This window comes from Lithobates pipiens, unplaced genomic scaffold (assembly GCF_037356315.1).
Source record: "Lithobates pipiens isolate NorthernLeopardFrog02 unplaced genomic scaffold, aLitPip1_a1.2 Scaffold_18, whole genome shotgun sequence".
Taxonomy (NCBI): Eukaryota; Metazoa; Chordata; class Amphibia; order Anura; family Ranidae; genus Lithobates; species Lithobates pipiens.
Window position 1 is genome coordinate 481,285,579 of NW_027507758.1, and position 26,344 is coordinate 481,311,922.

General features: G+C 41.7%; 1 protein-coding gene across 2 annotated transcripts in view; it reads right to left on the bottom strand.

Moving 5' to 3' along the window:
* The window catches only part of MYO7B (myosin VIIB), a 523,403-nt gene that overhangs the window by 152,986 nt on the left and 344,073 nt on the right, over nucleotides 1-26,344 (bottom strand). For both annotated transcript variants that reach the window (XM_077488413.1, XM_077488412.1), the window contains exons 27-29: nucleotides 19,949-20,075; nucleotides 6,028-6,147; nucleotides 3,327-3,500 (exon numbers count right to left, since the gene is read on the bottom strand). In XM_077488413.1, coding sequence (XP_077344539.1) covers nucleotides 3,327-3,500; nucleotides 6,028-6,147; nucleotides 19,949-20,075 — 421 coding nt within the window. The remainder of the gene's footprint in view (nucleotides 1-3,326; nucleotides 3,501-6,027; nucleotides 6,148-19,948; nucleotides 20,076-26,344) is intronic.

Consider the following 26,344-nt stretch of genomic DNA (forward strand, 5'->3'; position numbering starts at 1 on the left):
TAGTTTAATCTGTGCATTAGATGAGTCTTTGAAATCCCAGCACTGCCATGTTTAAGTGAAGGACTTTGATACAAAAGATCCTGATGGAGGAAAAGTGAGAATGGAGAAAAGGAGCTAAGTTTAGTTAAAGTGATTGTAAACACATACATATACCCCATGAAGTGACTGGCCTCAAATGATACACAGAGATGAAACAAATCCTTTTACATAGGTTGTATCTGTCTATCTGCAGCCCTCTGTCCTCTATAGCCATTCAAAGTGCAGAATATATACATCTTGTTTGAGCTTTTAATAAGCAGGTGGCGGGGATCTAAAGTTACATTTTGCAGAGCTCAGTGAGGATGAGGAAAGCTCTTCTTCACACGAAAAACAGGAAGAGAGCTGAGGTTGTCAATCACAAGCTGTGTGCTGGATCTCCCTCCCTTGTCAACTTTTTGCTCTTGGTGTCAGGAAAAGCTGTCAGAAGTGACTCATGCAGATAGCAGAGGAATGAGGCAGCAGAAAAAAATGGTGCCCGCGATTGAGACAAGTACACACTATAGAGGGATATGCTTTGTTGTATTTCATGTCAGAGGCTTACAGCCAGTTTAAGGAAGGGTTAGTATGAGGGTCATAGGGAAGACTACAGTTACGGTCAGAGTTACAGGGAGGGTTCATTTATACAGGGAGGGGGTTTAAATTATGCCTCCTTCAGAATACTACAGTAGTTGATCAAGGCAAATATGCCACCATCAATCTGAAATTTCATTCTCATTCTTAAAAGCACTGCAAAGTAAAACTTTATATTGCAGTCACAATGCAAAAAGGCCTTAATGCAGTTGGTGAGACAGTTTCTGTGACATTGATACCTATAGATATAATCTACCTTTGCTGCAGCATTGCAAACCTTAAAGCCCAACTCCAGGCACCAAGCTTTTTCTAGTTTTAGTCCCTCTAAGCCCTTGTACACACGGTCGGAGTTTCCTGACGGAATGGGTCCGATCGGACCGTTTTGTCGGATATTCTGACTGTGTGTGGTCTCCATTGGACTGTTTCCGTCTGAGAAGTTTCCAACTTGTTGGTAAAAAATTTTTCGACAAAATGCTCCGATCGGACATACTCCGAACATGTGTAGAAAATTCCGATTGGACAAAGTACCAGGCATGCTCAGATCAAATTCCTACACCAAAGCTATTGGCTACTAGCGTGAACGTAGTCCCGTCGTAACGAAATAATGTAATCACGTCGGATTTTCCGACAACTTTGTCCGACCGTGTGTATGCAACAGTTTCGGACACAATCCGTCGGACAAAATCCGACGGACAAAATCCGACGGATTTGGTTGTCGGAATCTCCGACCGTGTGTACAAGGGCTTAGCCCTTTTTCTTTGAGTGAATTTATTATGTCATTACCCTCCTGAAAGCTCATTTAAGCTGCTCATCATGCCCGACCTAGATAGTACTGGTCCCACTGTACCTCTGAGCACATGCCATTATCAGCAATGTTTGTGTTACATGTAGCGCCGGTACTCCTGAAGAGTACGTGCTATGTCTGTAAATTTAGTTTTTTTCCAAGACTATAGTTGAGTCTTGGGGTTAATTGTTCTAAATTGTGGTTTTGGCATCAGTTTGGCTGGGCTGTACTAATGTTCTGCCTGGTCATAGGTGTAGCTGGCACCTTTGACAGGCATTGGAACGCAGTCTGGTTGGACGCATCAGGTACCAATCTCTCTCTCTGAGCCAATCAGTGGGTGCGTTGTCTCGCTGTGTATTCCGGGAGAGGGTACTTAAGGTGCTGAAGTCACGTGGTTCTGGGTTCCGGTCCAGAAGTATGCTCCTACTACTTGGTCCTGGTGCTCGTGACCAGCCCCCAGAGGCCCTCATGGCCTGGGGTGCGGATCCATCCATTTTTGAGTCTCCAAACTGGCTAGTCCAAGGCACAGTAAATGAAAGGAGGATTCTAAAGTGGTTCCGTGCCATCTCGGGTTTTGGAGAGGCCCAGCAACTCGTCATGCAACCAGGGGAGGACTCTTCAGAAGAGGGCCATGCACGAGGCTGGCTGCTCAGTAAGAGCCTGGATGTTGAGCTGTATGGACACTAACTGAATCCACATTTCTTACGGTATCGCCAGACCGGCTGCAAGATACTGGTACAGCAAGAAGGTTCCTATTTCTACCCTTCTGTTACAACTAAGTTCCTGTGAGACTTTCTGTTTTCACCTAAAAGTTTGCAATCAAGTCTGTGGCAGGGACTTTGCTAGTTTGAGTCATGTGTTGGCTGCTAAGTCCATAAACCAGGATTTATCCGACAGTGGAAATATCCAGTTGCGAGTGGCTACTTCCTGAATTACTTAGAGAGAGACATTTATTAAGTGTCAGCAGTTTCAAAGTGCCTGAGCTTCCATACCTATACCCTCTATTCCCAACTGAGAGACTGTGTTTCTGTTCAACGTTTTAAGCAAATAAAAATTCCAAAAAGGAATTCAAGTGTCGGTCTCTGCAGTTATTGGGCCATCAACCTCGGGAACCCCTAGACAAGAACGACAAGCTACAAGGCGGAGGAGGTAAACGGTAAGCCCAAGAAAACCAGCCGCTCCTTCGGGGCACAGTGCTACATACAGATAATAGCTTTGGTACTTTGTCTCTTCCTAATATCTCTGCCGTTTACAGCATGTGATTGCACCATATTATATGATTCCCATGACTAAGCCCCATGGGTGGGGGGAAATATGTCAGGGGTGTGGCCTGGACAGAGTCTAGGCTGTGGCTGCTTCCAATCCTTTCATGAGGGTTTTGTGGGATGTGCACCTCCTGGGAATTCTCTTCCTTCCTCATTGACAGCATATTATAGGCAGGCACTTTAGAGGAAAAGGGTAAATAGAGTCTGCTTGCAATTCCAAATTGCAGGGCAATTGGTGCAAAACGGGCAATGCATGTTTAGACGCCATTCTAAATGGCATCCCAAATGCTGCACTTCAGAATCGCATCAAAAGGTGTCTTTAAAAACTGAATAAATCTTCTTGCCCAAAAAGGAGCAGAAGCTTCTTTTTTGGGCAACAATTGTGAATAGGGCAGCCCATTCAAGGGAATAGGCTAGCCCTATGTGATATGCAGAATTGCATGAAAATTGCTCTACCAAAAACTTGTTCCCGCTACGTGAAAGTGTGAATGCAGCCTAAAGTCATATATTTATATGTCTCAATGAGTACATTTATCTGTGAAGCTATACCATGAACAAGATGTATTCCTGCAGAGAAACATATATTTAAGTTTAAATCTCTTATTTCCTAAATCAGCCTTTAGTAGTTTCAACACATAATGTATATGATAATAAAGCTTTTAAAGCACCTTGTCATAAATTGATATGTAAACCGAGAATCCAAAAGTGTCCACCAGCTTTAGCTTCTGAGATATACTCCTGCAGACCTCCTTTGCATTTGTTGCAGAATCTGCTTGGATGACTACAGTTTCTCCAGTCATGATTTTGATAGGTATTTCTAGAGATGCCGCTCCCTTCATTTGCTGTATAAGTCAGAAATATGATAGAGAGGGAAAAGCATAAGCAAAAAATTTAATCATATCACTAAACCACTTGTGAAGGCACCAATATAAAATCAACAATTTGTATTTTTTATCAAAATCAATAAAGATTTTCTAAAAAAAGATTGACAATTTCCAATACTTGCCTCTTCAGTTTAAGCCCTAATTCATATCATAAAAGGAGTGAGATTCCTACAACGCTTATGAGAAACTGTAAGTAGAGGAATACAGTGTGGATGCCCACAGATTACCTACTGTGAGGTTAAGTTTACACAAGCGTCAAAAGCAGGTATTTCATATGCCTTTTTAAAGCCTCATGAATGTCTGGCTTTGCAGTTTTCCAAATGCCTCCACTCATGTCAATGTAAATGCACAAACATTGCTATGCCATTTACAGCACGTTTGAGATACATTAAAAATTTACTAGCCAACATGATAGTACAAGAATCCATAAAATAGAAAACTAACATAGAGAAGGTGTCTGAAAAGCATGTAAAACATGTCAATAATGCATTTTAATATGGTAGGCATGTTAATGAGCATCCATGGTATCTAAAACTTCAAAGCACATCAAAACAAGCCTTAAGAGTGATATTGGGAGCTTCAATTGTAGCTATACACTACTAAAAGCACATAATCTTGGCACAGTCTAAGGGCCAGTTCACACTGATCTGGCATGTGCGATCCGACTTCCGTATGACTTGTTAAAATCAATGGTTCCCTATAAGAGCCGTCTTAACTGGTCCGACTTGTGTTGGTCTGGCTTTGAAAATGCTCCCTGCACTACTTTGGTCTGACTTGGGCATGATTTTAACCCTTTGGTCTGGCAGGGATTTTGAGGGAAACTCCATGCCAAAAAAAACAGCGTGGGTCCCCCTCAAAATCCATACCAGACCCTTAGCCGAGCATGCAGGCCAGGAGGTCAGGAAAGGGCCCTCCTCCTGGACCATACCAAGCCACATGCCCTCAACATGGGGGGTGGATGCTCTGGGGTCAGGGGGGCTCTGTGCCCCTCACCCCAAAGCACTTTGTCCCCAAGGGCCTCTTCCCAACAACCCTGAGTGGTGGTTGTGTGGGTCGGCGGGCATGGGGCTTATTGAAATCTGGAAGTTCCCTTTAACAAGGGGGCCCCCAGAGTCTGCCACACATGTGAATGAGTATGGGGTACATTGCACCCCTACCCACTCACCACAAAAAAGTGTAGTGTTACAACAAATAGGAGAAGAACCGGAGAGAGAAGAAGCGGAATTAGAAGTGGAGGGAGATGAAGCAGAGGGAGAAGACACATGAGGGGGGAAATTCTTACTTTTTAAAAAAGGACTCTTCCAAAACAGTCTCTTGTTTTTTGAAACACTACAAAGCACCCCCCCCATGTTCAGGGCCTGTGGCATGGTATGGTCCAGGAGTGGGGCACTTGCTCATCCCCCTTTTCCTGACCTTCTCCATGCTCAGATAAGGGTCTGGTATGGATTTTGGGGGAAACTTTTTTTTTTGGCGCGGGGGCTCCCCTTAAAAACCCTTTGGTCTGTTACGGTCTTGGGAGGGACCCAAGCCATTTTTTTCCAATTTTGGCATGGGGTTCCTCCCTCAAGATCAATACCAGACTCAAAGGTCTTGGTATGGTCGGATCAAAGTCGGATCCCATTAACTGAAGTCCCATGGAAGTCGCACATGAAGTCGTAGGGCAAATTTGGATCAGAATTCATATGACTTTCATGTCGGATCAGTGTGAGCATAGCCATAAAGAGGAAGTAAACTCTGACATTTTTTATTTTTTTCCATCCCTGCAAAGTAAAGGCATAATGTGCTAGTATGTATTGCACATTATGTGACACTTACCTGCAAATGAAGCCTGCTTCGTCTGTGCTGGAGACCACACCAATCTTTGCCTGTGTCTTCCTTCTGGGGTTGCGGACTCCAGCTGCGCGACTGGCCCGAGCTGGTCGTGGCACTGACTTCTGAGGAAACGGCATGGGCAGCCGTTCAATCAGAGCGCATGCAACGATGACATCATCGGCGCAGTATATAATAAATATCTCCTAAACGGTGCACGTTTAGGAGATATTTACAGTACCTATAGGCAAGCCTTTTTCTAGGCTTACCTATAGGTACAAATAATAACGGAAGGTTTACAACCTCTTTAAGGATACTGTCAGAGCATATAGACTTACTACAGGAGACTGTCAGGAGGAGACATTCAGGAGGTGTTGGAGATTAGAGCACCTAGGCATGAGCAACACTGAATACTGGCTGCTAGGATCCCAGGGCTGCAAAATAGGTAGGTGAAAGTATGGCATGGGCACCAGGGGACCATGCAATGATGAACTGATGACTTTAAGGACATTCAACACCACAATGTAACCAACAATATAAAAAAAATAGCATATATAATTGGACATGCAAGAAATAAAATGAAAGGAGAAGGAAATGCTTTGTAATCTCAAGGGTTACAATTGTTAATTGCCTATCGTAAATGCAAGTGATCAGCTATAAGCTATATAAAGAATACCTGTAGTTCTAGCCAGCTGGGGGGTTCTGAACGGACTCCATTAGCTGCAACACGATTCAGCTGTTTCATGCACACAGAACTGTGTGCTATCTGCTGTCCGCGTATAAAGTTCTGTAAGTACTATAAGAACAGAATATAAATTATGTCATGCTTTAACCACATTTAAAGTGTGCAGTTACTGTGTACTACCAGAAAGAAAACAATCAGAATGGCAAGTTAAAACCAGTAAGGCAGTCTAGGCTTGGAGAATCTCAATGCAAAACAATCAGTTTAGTACTTTGAAACTATCCCGCAAGTGCAAGATAAGCAGGGAAAGCAAGCTTTTATTTGCACTTGCTGTGGGTGAACTCTTCTGAAGGCTCCTTTCTCCAATAGTGTCTGCAATTTCTCTGTGAAATATGCCAGCAAGTAGGATTTCTCCACATATAAATGTGTCTGTTTTTCACTTGATACGGGTTAAAGCATGTTGGAATGCTTAACTCTGATAAACAATGTAGATACGCTATTTGAAATGTTATATATATTGCGCAGGAGGCCTTCATGGAAAATGAAAATTGATCCACAACTCTTGCACTGTTGCTCTAAGTAATGCATTAGTATTACAGCAATTAATGCAGCAAACACAACGCGCTTTCTAAATTAGTTTTATTTATTTATTTAAACTTTTATAAAGATGATTTTTTTTTATTTGATTATACAAATAAACAAAACAGTTATGTATGCAATGCATGACAAAACACAAACCACAAACCATAAGGTACTTTATGTTACATGTACAGCATATGAGAAATAAGGAAACAACTAGACATGTGCAAAAGGAAAAAATTTGTTTAGTTTTGTTTCGTTTTAAGTCGTCAATTAATTAATTTTGTTTAGTTATATTTGTTAAATTCGTTTTCGGATTTTGTTTAATTTTCTACCAAATTCGAAAAATCGGTCGCATTCGAAAATATTTCAACCAAATTCAAAAATATTTCTACTGAATTCGAAATGATTTCAACATGATTCGAAATTATTTCAACCGCATTCTAAACTATTTTAACCAGATTAGAAAATATTTTGCGACCCGAATTTAGGGCGATGTATCTCGGGGTCACTTGGTGCCCAAACTTGGAGATGTTGTAGTGCTAGCTCTATTGTGTTTGCATACCAAATTTGATGTTTCTAGCTATAAGTGACCCCGAGATATGTGGCCCCAAATTCAGGTCGCAAAATGTCATTCTCTGCTGCAGAAAAGTACTTGACATATTGCCCATATCTGGGGTCACTTGGTGGCAGGTGACGTCGCAAGTGGACAATCCACAACTTGGTCACGTGGCACTCATGGCCGGTCCCATGGCACTCGTGTCAGGTCATGTGGCACTCGTGGCAGGTGTCGTGGCAAGTGGACAATATACAACTTGTGGCAGGTGACGTGGCAGGTGACGTGGCAAGTGGACAATACACAACTTGTGGCAGGTGACGTGGCAAGTGGACAAATACAATACACAACATGTGGCAATTGGACAATGATATACAGTATATGCACTTGCCTTTGCGATCGACATCCCTGACTTCTTCAATCAGGCATGCTGACAACTTCATTAATAGCATAAATATAAATGAAATAATATGTGTGTTTGTTTTTTTTTTGCACTGGTACACTGCAAGTATGAAAAGATGATGTGACAGATATATATAAGTAAGTAGTATAAGTAACTAACCATCTTCCAAAATTCAAATTCAAATAGAAAAGATTAGAACAGAATAGAAAAAAAAATATAATTTAATAGAATAAAATAGAAAGAATATACAACCATCTTCTAAAATTTGAATTTGAATAGAATAAATTTGAATTTCGAATAGTATGAATTCAAATTTTTTAATTAATTAATTTTAAATTTGGATAGAAAAGATTATAATAAAATAGAAAATAGACTAGAAAAACGATAGAACAGAACAGAATAGAATATATTATATTTTATTCTGTTCTGTTCTATTGTTTTTCTAGTCTATTCTTTTATATTCTATTAAAATCTTTTCTATTAAAATAGAAATCATTATATACTAAATTCCAATTTTCGGAAGATGGTTATATATATATATATATATATATTTCCGACATTCGAATTTCGTATAGAATGAATTTGAATTTGAATATAAAAGATTAGAATAGAAAAAGAGAATAGACTAGAACAATAGAACAGAGTAGAATATAGATACTCTTTCATTACATCTATTTAATTTTTTTGCAGATCTCCTGCAGCCTATTAGTATCTATTTCGTTTTTTCACCAGATCTCCTGTAGACTATTAGCATCTATTTCATTTTTTTTGCCGATCTCATGCAGACTATTAGTATCTATTTTGTTTTCTCACCAGATCTCCTGCAGACTATTAGCATCTATTTCTTTTTTTGCAGATCTCCTGCAGACTGTAAGAATCAATTTTTTTTTTTTGCAGATTACTATTTATTTATTATTTATTTATTATTATTTATTACATACAAAGCCATCCACAACTCTGCCCCCAGCTACATCACTAACTTCTCTAAATACCAACCTACTCGTCCTCTTCGTTCCTCTCAAGACCTCCTGCTCTCTAGCTCCCTCATCACCTCCTCCCATACTCGCCTCCAGGACTTTTCCAAAGCCTCCCCAATCCTATGGAATGCCCTACCCCAATCTGTCCGCTTATCTCCTACTTTATTAGCTTTTAGACGATCCCTGAAAACACTTCTCTTCAGAGAAGCCTACCCCACCCACACCTAACTGTATTTTCATTTTCTCCATCAGCTCACCCCCCACAGTTATTACCTTTTGTTTCAACTTGACCCTCCCTTCTAGATTGTAAGCTCTAACGAGCAGGGCCCTCTGATCCCTCCTGTATTGATTTGTATTGTAAGTGTACTGTCTGCCCTCATATTGTAAAGCGCTGCGCAAACTGTTGGCGCTATATAAATCCTGAATAATAATAATAATAATTTCCATCAGATCTTCTGCAGTATATTAACATCTCTTTCGTTTTTTTACAGATCTCCTGCAGACTATTATCATCTATTTCATTTTTCTTTTTTTGCATTAGAACAGTCATTTCCTTTAGATATAGATGCTAATAGTCTGCAGGAGATCTGCAAAAAAATGAAATAGATGTTAATATACTGCAGGAGATCTGATGGAAATAAATAGTAATCTCCAAAAAAATGAAATTGATTCTAACAGTCTGCAGGAGATCTGCAAAAAAAAAAAAAAGAAGTGAAATGGCTTTTAATAGTCTACAGGAGATCTGATAAAAAAATAAATAGATGCTAGTAGTCTGCAGGAGATCTGGTGAGAAAACGAAATAGATACTATAGTCTGCAGGAGATCTGCAAAAAATGAAATAGATGCTAATAGTCTGCAGGAGATCTTATGGAAACAAATAGCAATCTGCAAAAGAAATTAAAAATGAAATAGATAGTATCTATATTCTATTCTGTTCTATTGTTTTTCTAGTCTATAACCATCTTCCAAAATTCACATTTAGTATATAATGATTTCGACTTTAATAGAAAAGATTTTAATAGAATATAAAAGAATAGACTAGAAAAACAATAGAACATAATAGAACAAAATATAATATATTCTATTCTTTTCTATTGTTTTTCTAGTCTATTCTCTATTTCTATTCTAATCTTTTCTATTCAAATTCATTCTATACGAAATTCGAATGTTGGAAAGAAATATATATATATATAACCACCATCAACCAACCACCAAATATATATATATATAAACCACCATCTTCCGAAATTCGAATTTAGTATATAATGATACCGAATAAAATATAATATATTCTATTCTGTTCTGTTCTATCGTTTTTCTAGTCTATTTTCTATTTTATTATAATCTTTTCTATCCAAATTTAATTTATTCTATTTGAAATTTGAATTTCAGAAGATGGTTGTATATTCTTTCTATTTTATTCTATTAAATTATATTTTTTTCAAATCTTTTCTATTTGAATTAGAAATTTTGGAAGATGGTTAGTTACTTATTTATATACACCTGTCACGTCAACTTCTCATACTTGCAGTGTACCAGTGCAAAAAAACACACACATCTTATTTCATTTATATTTATCACATCAATGAAGTTGTCAGCAAGCCTGATTGAAGAAGTCACGGATGTCGATCGCAAGGCATGTACATACAGTATGCAGTATGTCATTGTCCACTTTCTCACGTCACCTGCCACAAGTTGTGTATTGTCCACTTGCCATGACACCTGACACGAGTGCCACGTGACCTGCCATGAGTGCCACATGACCAAGTTGTGGATTGTCCACTTTCCACGTCACCTGCCACAAGTTGGTTCCTAGCATCAAGTGACCCCGAGATATGGACAATATGTCAAGCACTTTTCTGCAGCAGAGAATGACATTTTGCACCCTGACTTTGGGGCCCCATAACTCGGGGTCACTTGGAGCTAGAAGCCCCAAATTCAGGTCGCAAAATGTCATTTTTGAAATTTGATTTGAATTTCGTTTGAATTTGTTAGCATTGTAATTCGGTAATTCAGATGCATCCGAATGTCCAAATAATGAAAATTCATCCGAATTTCGATTCGGAATGAAACAAAATGCACGTCTGGAAACAACTAAATTATACAGACTCATGTCCTCCCTTCATTTAGAAGCAGACAGTTTCAATAGCCATGGTAGGGTAGGGTGTATCGACAAACAATAGTGTAGACCCCTGGCGTTCTCATTATGTTGTAAGTGCGGATTTAGACCACAGGCCACACATTTTGTAAAACTATTAGGGAGAACCCCTGTTGGTATATATTAAATGACAAAATATAAGGGCAGAATGAATCAATCTCATTTAGTTAGAGATGGGAGGAGGAACTCATTCAAGTGAGTTTTTCTTTTTGCCATAAAAGTACAAGGCCCGTAGAAAGATCTTAGAATATGCAGGGATTTGGAGTTCCTCTATGAGCCCCAGGAATTTGTTGGCGAGGAGTGCATACTCTAGTTGCATAGTTTGGAAGCTCCTGAATGTTCCATCAGTGAAGATTTTGTAGGTGAATTTGAGACCTAAAGAGGACCAAACCGCAGTAAAAGGAACTTCGACTGGTATGGATTGTCCCATATGGGAATATTAAAGGAGAGTGACAAATCAGACCTACAGACAGTTGTGCTGACATAGCTAAGGAGTTTTAGTAGGTCACCCGCTGTTACACTTAGTTATCTGTTACGGTACACAGAATTATATGGGGATTCAAATTAGGTCAAAATAGCAGCTTCTGTAGCAATAAAGGCTCTGTCACTTGTCAGTTTGAGCAAGTCATGGATGGGAAACAGTTGAGCAGCTACATAATATAATTGAATGTATGAATGGATGACTAGAATTGGGAATTGCCAAACTGGCTAGCACTAGAAGCATCTGGACAGTGGCAAGAGCAATTCTATGAGTACTTTGCTACCATATGAAAGAGAAGCAGATAACATTTATATGTGGGCAGTTCACTCAATCCATACAATATGGAATGGTATGTCCATCCATTATTTATACTCTTTAAACAATTTATTGAAGCTTTTTTTTTTTTTTTATGTTTTTTACTCTTTTGTGCTGACACCAGAACAAGTGGCTTTAAATAAGCATTTGTCTCTTCCCCAGTCACCTGGATCTCCATACCAATAATATGAGACTCAGAAAGAAATATGATGGCAGTAGCATGCAAGACAGAACATCATCTGAGAGTGATACTACTAGAACTGATAAAATGACTATTAACACTACACTTTTACTTGAAAGGTTAAAAGTCTTTCATTATTAAAGAAGAAGATAATCACGTTTGCAGAGAAGAGTTTAGCTGCTAGTGCTCTCTGTGAAGACAGTATAGTTCCTGTTCTTCCTCACATGATGACCTTTAAATGCATTTGAATGCTATTATTGGGCAGTCCTCTTTAGAAGTGCCAAACATATTTGGCACTTGCAAAAAGGAAATGCAATAATAGTCTGGTTAAAATGATCTAATTTGCAAGGTTTTCTAGTCTAAAACAAAGGGGTCTTTATGTGTGTTATGTGTTTAGAACCCACATATACATTTGTAGAATAAAAATGAAACCAAAGACTTGATAACATGATAGGTGCGACAGACTTGCTTGAGAAATAATGATCTTTGGATGAAACAGAAATATGGTAATGTCTGTACATCCACAATTAACTAATATGAATTCACATGGAGGGATAAAGACACAGCATTTGCCTTGGAAAAAGCAAAGTGGAGGGATATAAGATGCGATCTCTAAAAAAAAAATAGGGCAAATGGCGCAAAATTGAAGGTAAAGCGCAAATTTAAACTGCCTAAAAACAAGGATGCAAAATTAAATATAAATGTCCATCATAGGATACATGCAATAACATGGAGGCAGTCAGTGCGGTCGCCCAGGGTGCAACATTTAGAGAGGCACAGGCAGGGCCTGCGCCGCCAGAAGGCAGCCCAGCTAGCTGCCTTAAAAAACCTGTCCCCTCAGCAGGAAAACTAAAACCTCCATGCCGTGCCCGGTAAGAGAGGAGGCGCAATGTGGAGGTTTTAGTTTACCTGCTGTTTAGCTGCTGTCACCAAGAAAGCAGGGAGAATGCAGGGCCGCTCCGCGCAATATAACGGAACTGTGCGTCAGAGGGGGGCGGGGTCACTGGGTGGCCCCACCCTCAATTATATAAGAACTGTCAGAAGAAGAGAAGCGTCACACAGTGGAAGCTTCCCATTGCGCGGAGCGGCCCGAGAACGAAGCGAGGAAGAAGAGATGCCGTGGAGGAAGATGCCGGAGGAGAACACTGGAGCAAGAAGCAGAGGATCGGAGGAAGAAGAAGATGGAGGAAGAAACCGAAGGATGAATGAAAGAAGAAGGAAGAAGACCAGAAGAAAGACTTTAATAAAGACTTTAATAAAGGACTTGTCAAAAACTGTCTCTTGTCATTTTTAACACTTTTGTCACTTTTTTGGTGAAATGGTAGGTAGAATCTGGTGGTCCCCTTGTTAAAGGGGGCTTCCAGATTCAGATAAGCCCCCCTGCCCACAGACCCCCACAACCACCAGCCAGGGTTGTGGGGATGAGGCCCTTGTCCTCATCAACATGGGGACAAGGTGCTTAGGGGGGACCCCAAATCACCCTCCCAATGTTGAGGGCATGTGGCCTGGTACGGTTCAGGGGGGCGCTCTCTCATCCCCTCCTCTTTTCCTGCGGCCTGCCAGGTTGCGTGCTCAGATAAGGGTCTGGTATGGATTTTGAGGGGGACCCTCACGCCATTTTATTATTGTCTTGGCACGGGGTTCCCCTTAAAATCCATGATAGACCTGAAGGCCCTGGTATGGATTTTGAGGGGGGCCCCCACTCCATGTTTCTTTTTTTTGGCACAGGGTTCCCCTTAATATCCATACCAGACCTGAAGGGCCTGGTATGCTCTTGAAAGGGAACCCATGCCGTTTTTTTTTTAAATTTAAGGCGCCTGGCCTGGGGGCGACTTAAAGTCGCGTTGTAAGTCGCCCCAAGTCGCACTGTGATTTACACTCAAGTCGTGTCCAAGTTGCCTCCCAAAGTAGCGCTGGGAGTCGTGTTGCCCCTGTGTGAATGGACTGTTAATGATACAGTGTGCGCTATTATCAATGGGATGCTATTATTGCGTACACCGGCATATTATCATCTGTTGCGCTTATGTTCATACACTCACTTAATAATTTATCTGGCGCACAAACTGAGGTATGAACCGGCGCAGCGCATTCATCTTAGTAAATCAGCCCGTTTGTGTTTATGTATTTAAATGGTTTGTGTATATCTAAAAAAAATATTTCACCAGGGCACTAGTAACTTTATTTAAAATTGCACAAATGCCACCATATGTCATATGAATTTAGAAAACATTATAATTAATTGCTAGATCACTAGCAGGATTAAAAGCACCAGTCACTTTACATATTTATATATTTTGTACCAAGGAAAGTTTATTTATATAAAACCCAACATTTGGGTTTAAAGCCACTGATTAGAGTGTGATATTGGAGCACTCAGATTATTAGTTAAAGAATTGTTTTACTCATAAGAACAGCGCCACACCTACTGTCTTAACTCTTTATTTACCATATACTCCACTCGGTTGGTTGTATCAGTAGGGGCAGCATTTCCATTTAGTAACCTACAGCCACTTGCACAGGGCCACCTATAACTTCTTTTCCATATTTATTAACCACTTAAGGACCGGAAGGATTTGCCCCCTTAATGACCAGGCCATTTATTTTGGGATACGGCACTGCATTGCTTTAACTGACAAATGCGCAACGGTGTGACGCTGTACCCAAATAAAATTGATGTCCTTTTTTTCCCACAAATAGAGCTTCTTTTGGTGGTATTTGATCACCTTTGCGGTTTTTATTGTTAGCGCTATAAACAGAAAAAAAATGACAATTTTGAAAAAAATATATATTTTTTACTTTTTGCTATAATACAAATCCATAATAATATTTGAAAAAAAAAATGTGTTCATCAGTTTAGGTCAATATGTAGTCTTCTACATATTTTTGGTAAAAAAAACGATTGCAATAAGTGTATATTGATTGGTTTGCGCAAAAGTTATAGTGTCTACAAAAATAGATACATTTTTTGGCATTTTTATTATTATTTTTATTATTTATTATTTTTATTATTATTTTTTATTTTTACTAGTAATGGCGGTGATCAGTGATTTTTAGCAGGACTGCGACATTGCGGCAGACAGATTGGACACTTTTGACACTTTTTTGGGACCACTGAAATGTATACAGTGATCAGAGCTAAAAATATCCACTGATTACTGTATAAATGACACTGGCAGGAAAGGGGTTAACAGGGGTGATCAAGGGGTTAAGTGTGTTCCCTTGGAGGTGTTTCTAACTGTATGATTGATGGGCTGCCTAAGAGTAGAGAGAGATCGCTGTTCCTAATCACTAGGAACAGAAGATCACTCGCTACTCCCCTGACACAATGGAATGCTTACATTAACAGGTCTCCGTTCTTTCACTCTTTGGAGCGATCACGGGTGGCTGGCGGACATCATAGCCATTGGCCATGTGCAACTGCTCTGGCGTTGCGCCGTGGGTGCACGTGCCTGCTATTCTATTTAAAATGGCCGACCTACAATGATGTCAATTCGCACAACCTGCCACAGTGCAATTGTGGTGGCTGCTCCTTAAGCAGTTAAATAAACTACATAATATGTATGTATGCATGTGATTCGGCAGCTGCTGCTGTTCTGTCACTGAGCTCATATTGGATGGTAGCTCTTTGCTGCCACCTCTGGCTACTTTCTGCAAATGCACTCTTCATATGTGCTGCCTGTACCATTGTGGACTGTGCTCTCTGTGTCTCAGCGGAAACAAGAGCTGTGACTATGAAGACCACCTTACAAGTAAGGGCTGTTGTACAAGTAAAGAGTGTGTGTGTGGGTACATGTGTAAGTGTGTGAACTTGTGTGAGGAGGGGCTGAGTGCATACAGGTGTGAGGAGGGACTAAGTGCATACAGGTGTGAGGAGGGGTGGAGTGCGTACAGGTGTGCGGAGGGCTGAGTGCATACAGGTGTGGGGGGGCTGACTGCATACAGGTGTGAGGGGGCTGACTGCATACAGGTGTGAGGAGGGCTAAGTGAATACAGGTGTAAGGAGGGGCTGAGTGCATACAGGTGTGAAGGGGGCTGAGTGCGTACAGGTGTGAGGAGAGGCTGAGTACATACAGGCATGAGGAGGGCTAAATGTGTACAGGTGTGAGGAGGGGCTGAGTGCATACAGGTGTGAAGGGGGCTGAATGTGTAGAGGTGTGAGGAGGGACTGAGTGCGCACAGGTGTGAGGAGGTATTGAGTGTGTACAGGTGCGAGGAGGGACTGCGTGCGTACAGGTGTGAGGATGGGCTGAGTTGGTACAGGTGTGAGGAGGGCTGAGTGTGTACAGGTGTGAGGAGGGGTGGAGTGCGTACAGGTGTGAGGAGGGGCTGAGTGCATACAGGTGTGGGGGTGCTGAGTGCATACAGGTGTGAGGAGGGGCTGAGTGCATACAGGTGTGGGGGTGCTGAGTGCATACAGGTGTGAGGAGGGGCTGAGTGCATACAGGTGTGAGGGGACTGAGTGTGTACAGGTGTGAGGGGGGCTGAGTGTGTACAGGCGTGGGTGGGGCTGCTGCTGGATTGGACCGTCTCTGCTGGATTTGGATGCCTCTTTGCTGGACTGGGATGTCTCTTTGCTGAATAGATTAGTTTTTGTTTTAGAGGTTTTTATTTTCTTAGATCTGCTAGGGAAGGGTAGATTGGGGGGGGGGGGGTAGGGGGTCATTCAAAAAGTAGTGCAGTTAGTGTTAGTGTAGGGTCCTGCTCAAAAGAGTCCACCTTGTCGTGATGGCAGGCTTCATATTTTTTGCCAAAATATAATTCCTAACTGTTAAATCTTGAAAGCAGGTGTGAGGAGGGCTAAACAGGCATGAGGAGGGCTAAATGTGTACAGGTGTGAGGAGGGGCTGAGTTCATAGAGGTGTGACGGGGGCTGAGTGTGTACAGGTGTGAGGAGGGACTGAGTGCGCACAGGTGTGAGGAGGTAATGAGTGTGTACAAGTGCGAGGAGGGACTGAGTGCGTACAGGTGTGAGGATGGGCTGAGTTGGTACAGGTGTGAGGAGGGCTGAGTGTGTACAGGTGTAAGGAGGGGCTGAGTGCGTACAGGTGTGGGGGGCTGAGTGCATACAGGTGTGAGGAGGGGCTGAGTGCATACAGGTGTGAGGGGGCTGAGTGTGTACAGGTGTGAAGGGGGCTGAGTGTGTACAGGCGTGAGTGGGGCTGCTGCTGGATTGGACTGTCTCTGCTGGATTTGGATGCCTCTTTGCAGGACTGGGATGTCTCTTTGCTGAATATATTAGTCTTTGTTTAGAGGTTTTTTGTTTTCTTAGATCCGGAAGGGTAGATTGGGGGGGGGGGGGTAGGGGGTCATTCAAAAAGTAGTGCAGTTAGTGTTAGTGTAGGGTTCTGCTCAAAAGAGTCCACCTTGTCGTGATGGCAGGCTTCATATTTTTTGCCAGAATATAATTCCTTACTGTTGAATCTTGAAAGCACTGGTGACTTGGCACACACTTTTGCACTAAAGGACTCGGTGGGATAGCCAGTGGGCGGCTTCGGTCGGACGTCCAGCTGGCCTTGGAGAATGTTGGTGGTCAAGACTGGGGGGGTAGGCCTACAGCTATGTAAGGGACCTCACCAATAATGATGGCTGCCCTGATTGCGGGGAAAAAAACGCATCTCATCTAACATGATAAAGTGGCAGCAATACCTTTCTGGGTTAAAAGCTTCTATCACACCAGAACATCCAATGTACCACTGCTGACTGGGTATGAGGCTGTAAGCAGTAAGCTTCACGCGCCTGGAGGCCAGAACCATGATGGAATGCAGCTGTTGGACGGTTAATGACTTCCCTCATTGCAAGGAAGAAATAGAGGGGTGTGGATACACATTTTGGAGCTTCAACACTCCTTTCTCAAGCCTCTGCTGTGTATTGGAAAGACTCTACTTATGCTGTCAAAGGTCTACAAAACCCAGCATAACTGAACATAATGTAAAATTAATTATCAGATTTCATGTATTGCGTACTAATCTGAAAACACATTCAATAATCCAGAGAAATTCATTAAACTATAAATAAATAAAATGATACACATCAACTATTGTGTTATTATAATACTTCATAAAGGATACTATAGAATCCAATAAAATCAAACAACATAAATTTTTGTACATGAATAATGGAATTACCAATAGTATCATATTAATCTTAAATAAAATATTGTATAAGTGATGGAGACACCAATAAATACATGTTAAAAAAATAAAATATATAAATAAAAATATATAAAAAAATCTATGAAAATATATACAATATGAAGCACAATAGGTGGAAATTATAAATTATTCTTTTGTATAACAAGGGAAATCAAATCAGATTATTATTGTAATATATTATATATCTAATGGGGAAAAAAGAAAGAGAAAAAAAGGAGGAAAACAGTAAACATTTATAGTATATGTGGAGCCTGAATAGTTATGCCAGCTTCAATTTTCTAATTCAGACCTCTTGTACTGAAGGTATTCAAGGTATAAGTTCTATGGGTTTTTTGACCAGTTATATACATGAAACCTACATATTTGTAGTAACCTAAATTTCCTCCTTCAAACCTCTTGGACTAAGGGTATCAAGGGTATAGATTCAGTATCTCTCATTCACATATGTGGAATCAATGTGGACAGGGATTCTTTTTGATAGAGAGAGAGAGAGAGAGGGTGTCTCTCCCCTCTCTCCCCCTTCACAGCAAGTTCCCTTTTGGATCCATGCAACATGACTGTGCTGGCTGATCTCCCAAGAAAACAGACATTGCAGCAGGAGTGCTGTTAATCTGTGTCTGGGCTTTGTAAAGTTCCAGCAAATACCATCTGCTGTTTTCTCTACCAGACATCCCAGCAATAAACCATGTCCGTTCTCTTGGGGATTAAGGAATGTATTGGTCCTATATTTTTATAACCCTGAATAAGAATGTTATCCTCTCCCTATGGTTGCATATCTGCCCGTATAACCCAGGCTACAGTCTAGGAACCGGAGCTATTCAATTAATTCAAGTGTTTTTGTGACTTCAAGCATCTGTATTAACTTCATACAGTACTTTCAAAAGCTCCTGAGGAAGCTCTTCTGAGCGAAACATGTAAGTAAGAAATGGCTGCACTGTCGTATGAATTATATTCTTTTTTAACATTTACTGTCATTTTAAATAAACTTATATTTAATAAAACTTATATACATATTCTGTACATTATTTTTGGCACCTTTAAAGTCCGCTTGTTCTTTACCAGTTGTCCCTATTTATCTAATGGGATGTGGTGCCTAGTCTTGATCCCTCATTGCCCTAATCTATAATTAATCTCTCATTCACATCGTTTTTTAAAACATTCTGCAAGAGTGTACTCATTGGAAATGGGCACAATCACCCAAACATTTAGACCCTGTGATTTGCTATGGAATTCAACAAAATGTCTCATCACTTTGTTTAATACTGTCCTCCTCTACAAACCTACGGTGTTCACCAAACCACTTTTTCAAGGTTGTGATGATCCTACCTACATATGACAACTGCAGTTCATCGTGTTTTCGGCATCTTGGTGTAATAAATGCTGTTAACCCAGAGAGATACTGCAACTTCACCATGTTGGATGAGATGCAATTTTTTAACCACTATTAAAGTGGATTTGTCTTTTACCAAATAAAACAGTAGTAAGAAGAGCCGGCAACACTGTAATCCTTAAAGTGTTGTTTATTGGTACATCAGAGTGACAATAAAACAATAAACTGACGCGTTTCGGCAATAGCATTAGTCGTAGTGCTACGACTAAGGCTATTGCTGAAATGCATCAAATTTGCATTGGAGTGTGTTGGGACACATTGAGCCTTGGCACCTGTGAGTGGACCTGGTGTTGTACCTGCAGAGAGCGCTGTTACCTGTCTGGTTTAACAAATAAAGTTCTGCAATAGATTGGTGCACACTGGTGCACTCAGCTCTTCTGAAGGCATGACAACCACATATCTTCCACTTTTTGAGGGAAAGTAAAACACCTTTTAAAAACCTTCCATTACAGATGTGAGTCAATTATCATTATTATTAAGAGAACTGGTTCTTATATTAACAGGGATATTGATCAGATGCAGCATGATAATTCAAAAAACAAATCTAATATATATACTGGGATAAAATTAACACTGGTCATAAAAGGAAATTGCAATCACAAACTACATTTAAGGTTTTAGCAAAACTCAGCCTTACAGGTTTAGCGAGCAGTGAATACTTTAAAGTTATATATTTAATTGGTTATTAATTTTGCTACTATAGGACCCCATTAAGACATTTACCTTCAAAAACCTTTCTGTAGGTGGAAAGCAGCCCAAACAAAGAGACAGCAGTATCCATCCACGAGCATAACTAGACTTATTGTTGTTTCCAGAGAGCTGCTTGCAGATCTGGCAGTATATCTCATCTCTAAAATACAAGATAGAAGGCAATGATTTTTTCCTGATCAATTTGACATCTGTGATAGTGCATCTTGTAATCAGTATACTAAAGCCCCATACACACTATCAGATTTTCTGCAGATTTTTACTTCAGATTTACCAAAATCATATAGTGCAAGGGCCTGCCTGATTGCATACAAATTGAAACTCCTAAGGTTTGACTTTATATTATATGGTTTTGGTAAATCTAAAGGAACAAATCAGCAGAAAATCTGATTGTGTTTGGGGCTTAACACTTAAGTCAGAATTATTGTAAAAGAAACCGATTGAGGACAAAATTAAAGTGCATGTGAACCTCTACCTTGTAAAACAACCCATTCAGTATAAAACAGAAATGAAAGGCAAAACATTTGTGTGTTTGTGTGTGTTGTATATCTATATTATATATATACCGTTGTGCTCATAAGTTTACATACCCTGGCAGAATTGATGATCATTTTTCAGAGACTATGAATTATAACACAAAAAAATTTCTTTCACTCATGGTTAGTGTTTGGCTGAATCCATTTATTTATTTTTTATTTTTTTATCCATAAAAGATTTTATTGAAAAAATGCAAGACATACAAACGTGCAAGTCATATAAGCATCATAAACACAAGGAGCTGCCACGACCTTAGCTACTCGCAATACAGACAGCGCTATTACCCTGTTACATTGGTCGTGGCTAATAGAACATTGCTATACAGAGGCACAACTGATTAGCAAACACAGAAATAATGTGGACCTATCTTTTAAAGAGGCTTACTCAGGTCGTGCCGGGTAGTGCTGGGCCAGAGTCCCCAGCCTTCAGGACCGGTATCTTCCGGACCCGCTAGGGTGCGTGGGGTGGCGTAGTTCCCGACACTCATGACCGAGTGGGAGAACAAACGGCTGCTTTATTCAAGCCCCATAGAATGAAATATTCCAGGTTTGACTGAGAGAATGTGAGGGGGTAAAAGGATTGAGGGGGGGGGGGGTAAAGGGAGAAAGAAAGTAAGGAACTCGGGGGGGGAGAAGAGGAGGGGGCGGGTAGGTGTCCCCCCCCAGCCCCCGCCGACCGTGCGCCTCTTTGGTTTATATATGTAGGGGAAAGAATGTTTTGTATCTATCCGTGGTTTGAAAATGCTTCCAACACGCCCAAATAGTCGAGAATTTCTGTAATCGGTCTTGAGTGGTGTATATCAGCTCTTCCATCTCCTCTATCTTAGCGACCCTGGTCAGCCATTCCCTAATAGAAGGGGTGTCGGTAGATCGCCAGTGTGTAGGAACACACAGCCTGGCCGCGTTGACCATATGCATGGCTAATGATTTAAGGTAGGTCCGTTTAGGTAGAGTCGTAAGGTGAAGGAGATATTGCGCTGGGTTATAATTTAAGGTGTAGGTGGTGACTTGTGCGATAATGGAGTGAACTTCCTTCCAGAAGGGTTGTATCAAGGGGCATTCCCACCATATATGAATCATTGAGCCTATCGCCGTCTGGCATCTCCAGCATGTGTTGGGAATCGTAGGGGAGAATTTGTGTAGTCTGGCAGGAGTCCTGTACCATTTAGTAGCGATCTTATACCCATTTTCTTGGATGGCCACGTTCATCGAGCCTTTATGGACATAAGTAAATATATCCTCCCACTGTTCATTGGTAATGTTGGCCTGCAAATCCTTTTCCCAGGAGCTACGCGTGGAAGTCATCAGTGCCGGGTCCGTCTCCTCCTGTAGAAGTACGTATATGCTCGAGATTAAGTGTCGCAAAGGAGTGGTGCTTGGGCAGAGGCGTTCAAATGGGAGAAGTTGTCTGGACGACGTGGTAGATGGGTTCACCGAGGCCAGGAAGTGGTTCAGTTGTCTGTACGACCAGAAGGGGAAGCTGAGGGTCGGGGAGAGTGCCACTAGGTTGTCATAGGAGCGTGGTCTATTTTTGTGAAAGAAGTGGTGTGCTAGAACCTCCGCATGAGGCCACTCTCTGCTTAAGAATGCAATGCCTGCTCCCGGGCTAAACTCCGGGTTGCTGCGCAAGGGAGTCATGGGTCCCGGTCGCGAGGAGATTTTGTATAGACGTAACGCTTGGTTGAAGGCCACCAGGGAAGGAAAGATAAAAGGGTGTGTCTTAATGGCCGGGTTCCAATGGGTCGGGGCAATCCAGGGGAGGGAGTGGAGCACTCCGTTCGCAAAATGCTGTTCCAGAGCAATCCACGCCTTCCTGACCTTGTGGATCCGCCAATCCACCACCCTGGTTAGGTGGCAGGCCAAATAATATTTAGAAAGGTCAGGGAGGCCAATCCCCCCCCCTGTCTTAATCCGAGTTAGGCGGGAGTATTTTATACGCGGGATCGAGTTCTTCCAGATAAACGTAGTGCAGGACTTTTTATACGTTGCAAAAAAGGAGGGAGGGAGGTGAATCGGGATTGTTTGCATCAGGTATAAGAGCCGGGGGAGGACCATCATCTTTACCAGCGCCGCCCTGCCGAACCAGGAGACATTTAAGTTGGCCCAGTCTGCTAGTTTCGTTTGAATTTTGGAGAGCGCGGGTAGAAAATTTCGTTTGTACAACTCAGAAATTTTCTTTGTGATTTGGATACCCAGATAAGGGATGCTATCCTTCTGCCACCTAAATGGGAAGGAATCCCGACAGTGAGTTGCTTCTTGCAGGGGAAGGGAGACGTTAAGGGCGTACGATTTAGAGTAATTAATCTTTAAGTTTGACAATTCACCGAACTGTTTCAAATCACTGAGGAGATTAGGCAAGGACGTGCGCGGGGACTGCAGTGAGAGCAGGATATCATCCGCATACGCTGCTACCTTGAACTCCCTATCGCCCACTACACACCCCTTTTATATCAGGGTTGGCTCTTAGTCTATTGAGTAGGGGCTCAAGTGTCAAAACAAAGATTAAGGGCGACAGGGGGCAGCCCTGACGCGTCCCGTTGCTGATGGAGAAGGCGTCCGACAGGAGGCCATTGACTTTCACTTTGGCTGAAGGGTTCGCATACATATATATATATAAGGCATCAATATGCATGCACATGCGTGGTAGGAGTCCAACTCCCTTCAGTACTGCCTGCATATAGTCCCAAGCCACCCTGTCAAACGCCTTCTCCGCATCAAGGGACAGAAAGAACCCCTGAGATAGGGTAGAGGTAAACCAGTGGTGTAGATTCAGTGTGCGTATGGTGTTGTCCCTAGCCTCCCTGCCGGGGATAAAGCCTACCTGGTCGGAGAAAATCAGGCCGGGAATGAGGGGGAGCACTCTATTGGCAAGCATTTTTGCATATAATTTAATATCCACATTAAGTAGCGAAATGGGCCTGTAGTTGGATACCTGCGTTGGGTCCTTGCCGGATTTGGGGATAACTGTTATGTGTGCCTCCAGCATGCGGCCTGGAGGGGTGTTGGGGTCTGCTAGAGTATTAAGTGCCCGTAGTAGGGGAGGCGTCAGTTCGTCTGTAAAGGTTTTGTAGTATATAAGAGGTAGACCATCCGGACCCGGGCTTTTTCCCACCTTCATTTGTTTAATTGCTAATAAAAGTTCCTCTGAGGAGAGAGGAAGCTCTAAGGCCTGCGCTTGTTGAGGTGTGATCGGTTTCGGGCAGTATTGGGAAAGGAAGTCTGCTATTTTGTCATTACGGTCACCTGAATCCATTTATTATCAATCAACTGTGTTTACTCTTTTTAAATCATAATCACAACAGAAACTACCCAAATGACCCTGATAAAAAGTTTACATACCCTGGTGATTTTGGCCTAATAACATGCACACAAGTTGACACAAAGAGGTTTGAATGGCTATTAAAGGTAACCACCCTCACCTGTGATCTGTTTGCTTGTAATTAGCGTGTGTGTAAAAAAGGTCAATGAGTTTCTGGACTCCTGACAGACCCTTGCATCTTTCATCCAGTGCTGCACTGACTTTTCTGGATTCTGAATCATGGGGAAAGTAAAATAGTTGTCAAAGGATCTGCCGGAAAAGGTAGTTGAACTGTATAAAACAGGAAAGGGATCTAAAGATATATCAAAGGAATTGAGAATGCCAATCAGCAGTGTTTAAACTCTAATCAATAAGTGGAAAATGAGGGGTTCTGTTGAAACCAAACCACGTTTAGGTAGACCAACTAATGCCCCGTACACACGAGCGGACTTAAGTCCGACAGACTTCCAAAGGAGTTCCGTCGGAGTTCTGCTGGAATTCCGACGGAGTTCTGACAGACTTTTCGGCCGAACGGACTTGGCCACACACAATCACACTAAACTCCGACGGATTCGAACGTGATGACGTACGACCCGACTCGAATAAGGAAGTTCATAGCCAGTAGCCAATAGCTGCCCTAGCGTCGGTTTTAGTCCGTCGGAGTAGCATACACACGAGCGGAGTTTTCGAAGGGGACCGGGTCCGGCGGAGTTCCTTCGGGAAAATTTGAAGCATGTTCCATATTCTAAAGTCCGTCAGACTTTGGTGAATCAAAAGTCCGTTGCAGCCCACACACGATCGGATAGTATGACGGACTCGGTCCTTCGGACTTTGGATGTTGAAAAGTCCGCTCGTGTGTACGCGGCATAAGATTTCAGCCACAATTGCAGGAAAATTGTTTGGGATGCAAAGAAAAACCCAAATAACTTCAGGAGAAATACAGGACTCTCTGAAATTATGTGGTGTGGCTGTTTCAAGATGCACACTAAGGAGGCACTTAAAGAAAGATGGTTGCCAGAAGAAAGCCATTACTACGCAAATGCCACAAAGTATCCTGCTAACAATACGCCAAACAGCACAGAGACAAACCTCAAACCTTTTGGCACAAAGTCATTATGTGATGAGATGAGACCAAAATTTAGCTTTTTGGCCACAACCATAAATGTTACATTTGAAGAGGAGTCAATAAGGCCTATGATGAATGCTATGGAGGTGGATCACTGATGTTTTGGGGATGTGTGAGCTACAAAGGCACAGGAAATTTGGTCAAAATTGTTGGCAAGATGAATGCAGTAGGTTATCAAAAAATACTGAAGGAATATTTGCATTCATCAGCCAGGACGCTGTGCATGGAAAATACTTGGACATTCCAACATGACAATGATTCAAAACACAAAGTTAAGTCGACCTGTCGTTGGTTAGAGCAGAATAAAGTGAAGGTTCTAGAGTGGCCATCACAGTTTCCTGACCTCAATATCATTGAGCCACTCTGGGGAGACATGCAGTTCATGCAAGACAGCCCAAGAATTTACAGGAACTGGAGGCTTTTTGCCAAGAGGAATGGGCAGCTTTACCATCTGAGAAGATAACGAGCCTCATCCACAAATACCACAAAAGACTTCAAGCTGTCATTGAAGTTAAAGGGGGCAATACACAGTATTAAGAACTGGGGTATGTAAACTTTTGATCAGGGTCATTTGGGTAGTTTCTGTTGCGATTATGATTTAAAAAGAGTAAACACAGTTGACTGATAATAAATGGCTTCAGCCAAACACTATCTTTCATATTCTCAGAAAAATTGGCAAGAAATCATAGATTCTGCCAGGGTATGTAAACTTATGAGCACAACTATATATAAACAGTATATACACATATATTATAAATACTTTTTTCTTTTTTTATAAGTGATCACATGATCTCTACTCAGCTGCATAAGGGGCTTATGCTGCGTACACACAACCGGACTTTCCGTCAGACTAGCTCCGACGGTCTTCCTGACTGACTTTCGGCGGAGTTCCGACGGGCTTTTCCAAACGAACGGACTTGGCCACACACAAACGGACTAAGTCCGTTCAAAAGTCAGTTCTTTTTGAACCTGATAACGTAAGATGGGACTAAAAAAGGAAGTTCAATAGCCAGTAGCCAATAGCCTCCCTAGCGTCGTATTTGGTCCGTTGGACCAGCATACAGATGAACAATTTTCCCCGATAGGGATTGAGTCTGTCGGACAGATTTGAAACATGTTCTATTTCTAGGTCGGTCAGATTTTTATAACAAAAAACAATCAGATTAACCCAGACACGATCGGATTGTCCGATGGACTGATTCCTTCAGACCTAGTCTGCCAGAAAGTCCGGTCGTGTGTACGCGGCATTAAAGAGCTGGGGGTGGAGAAAGAGCTGTACACTGATCTTCTCAATAAAAGGCTGTGCAAGGTGGGTCTGTCAGCACAAGTCCGACCATTGGAGGACAGGCCGGCTGTTCTCCCAGCTTAGCCAGAAAACTGATCACACTGGGACAGATGTGCTCTCATGCCTAGTGTGGTCAGTTTGAAATAGGACAGCAGGAGAACTGGCA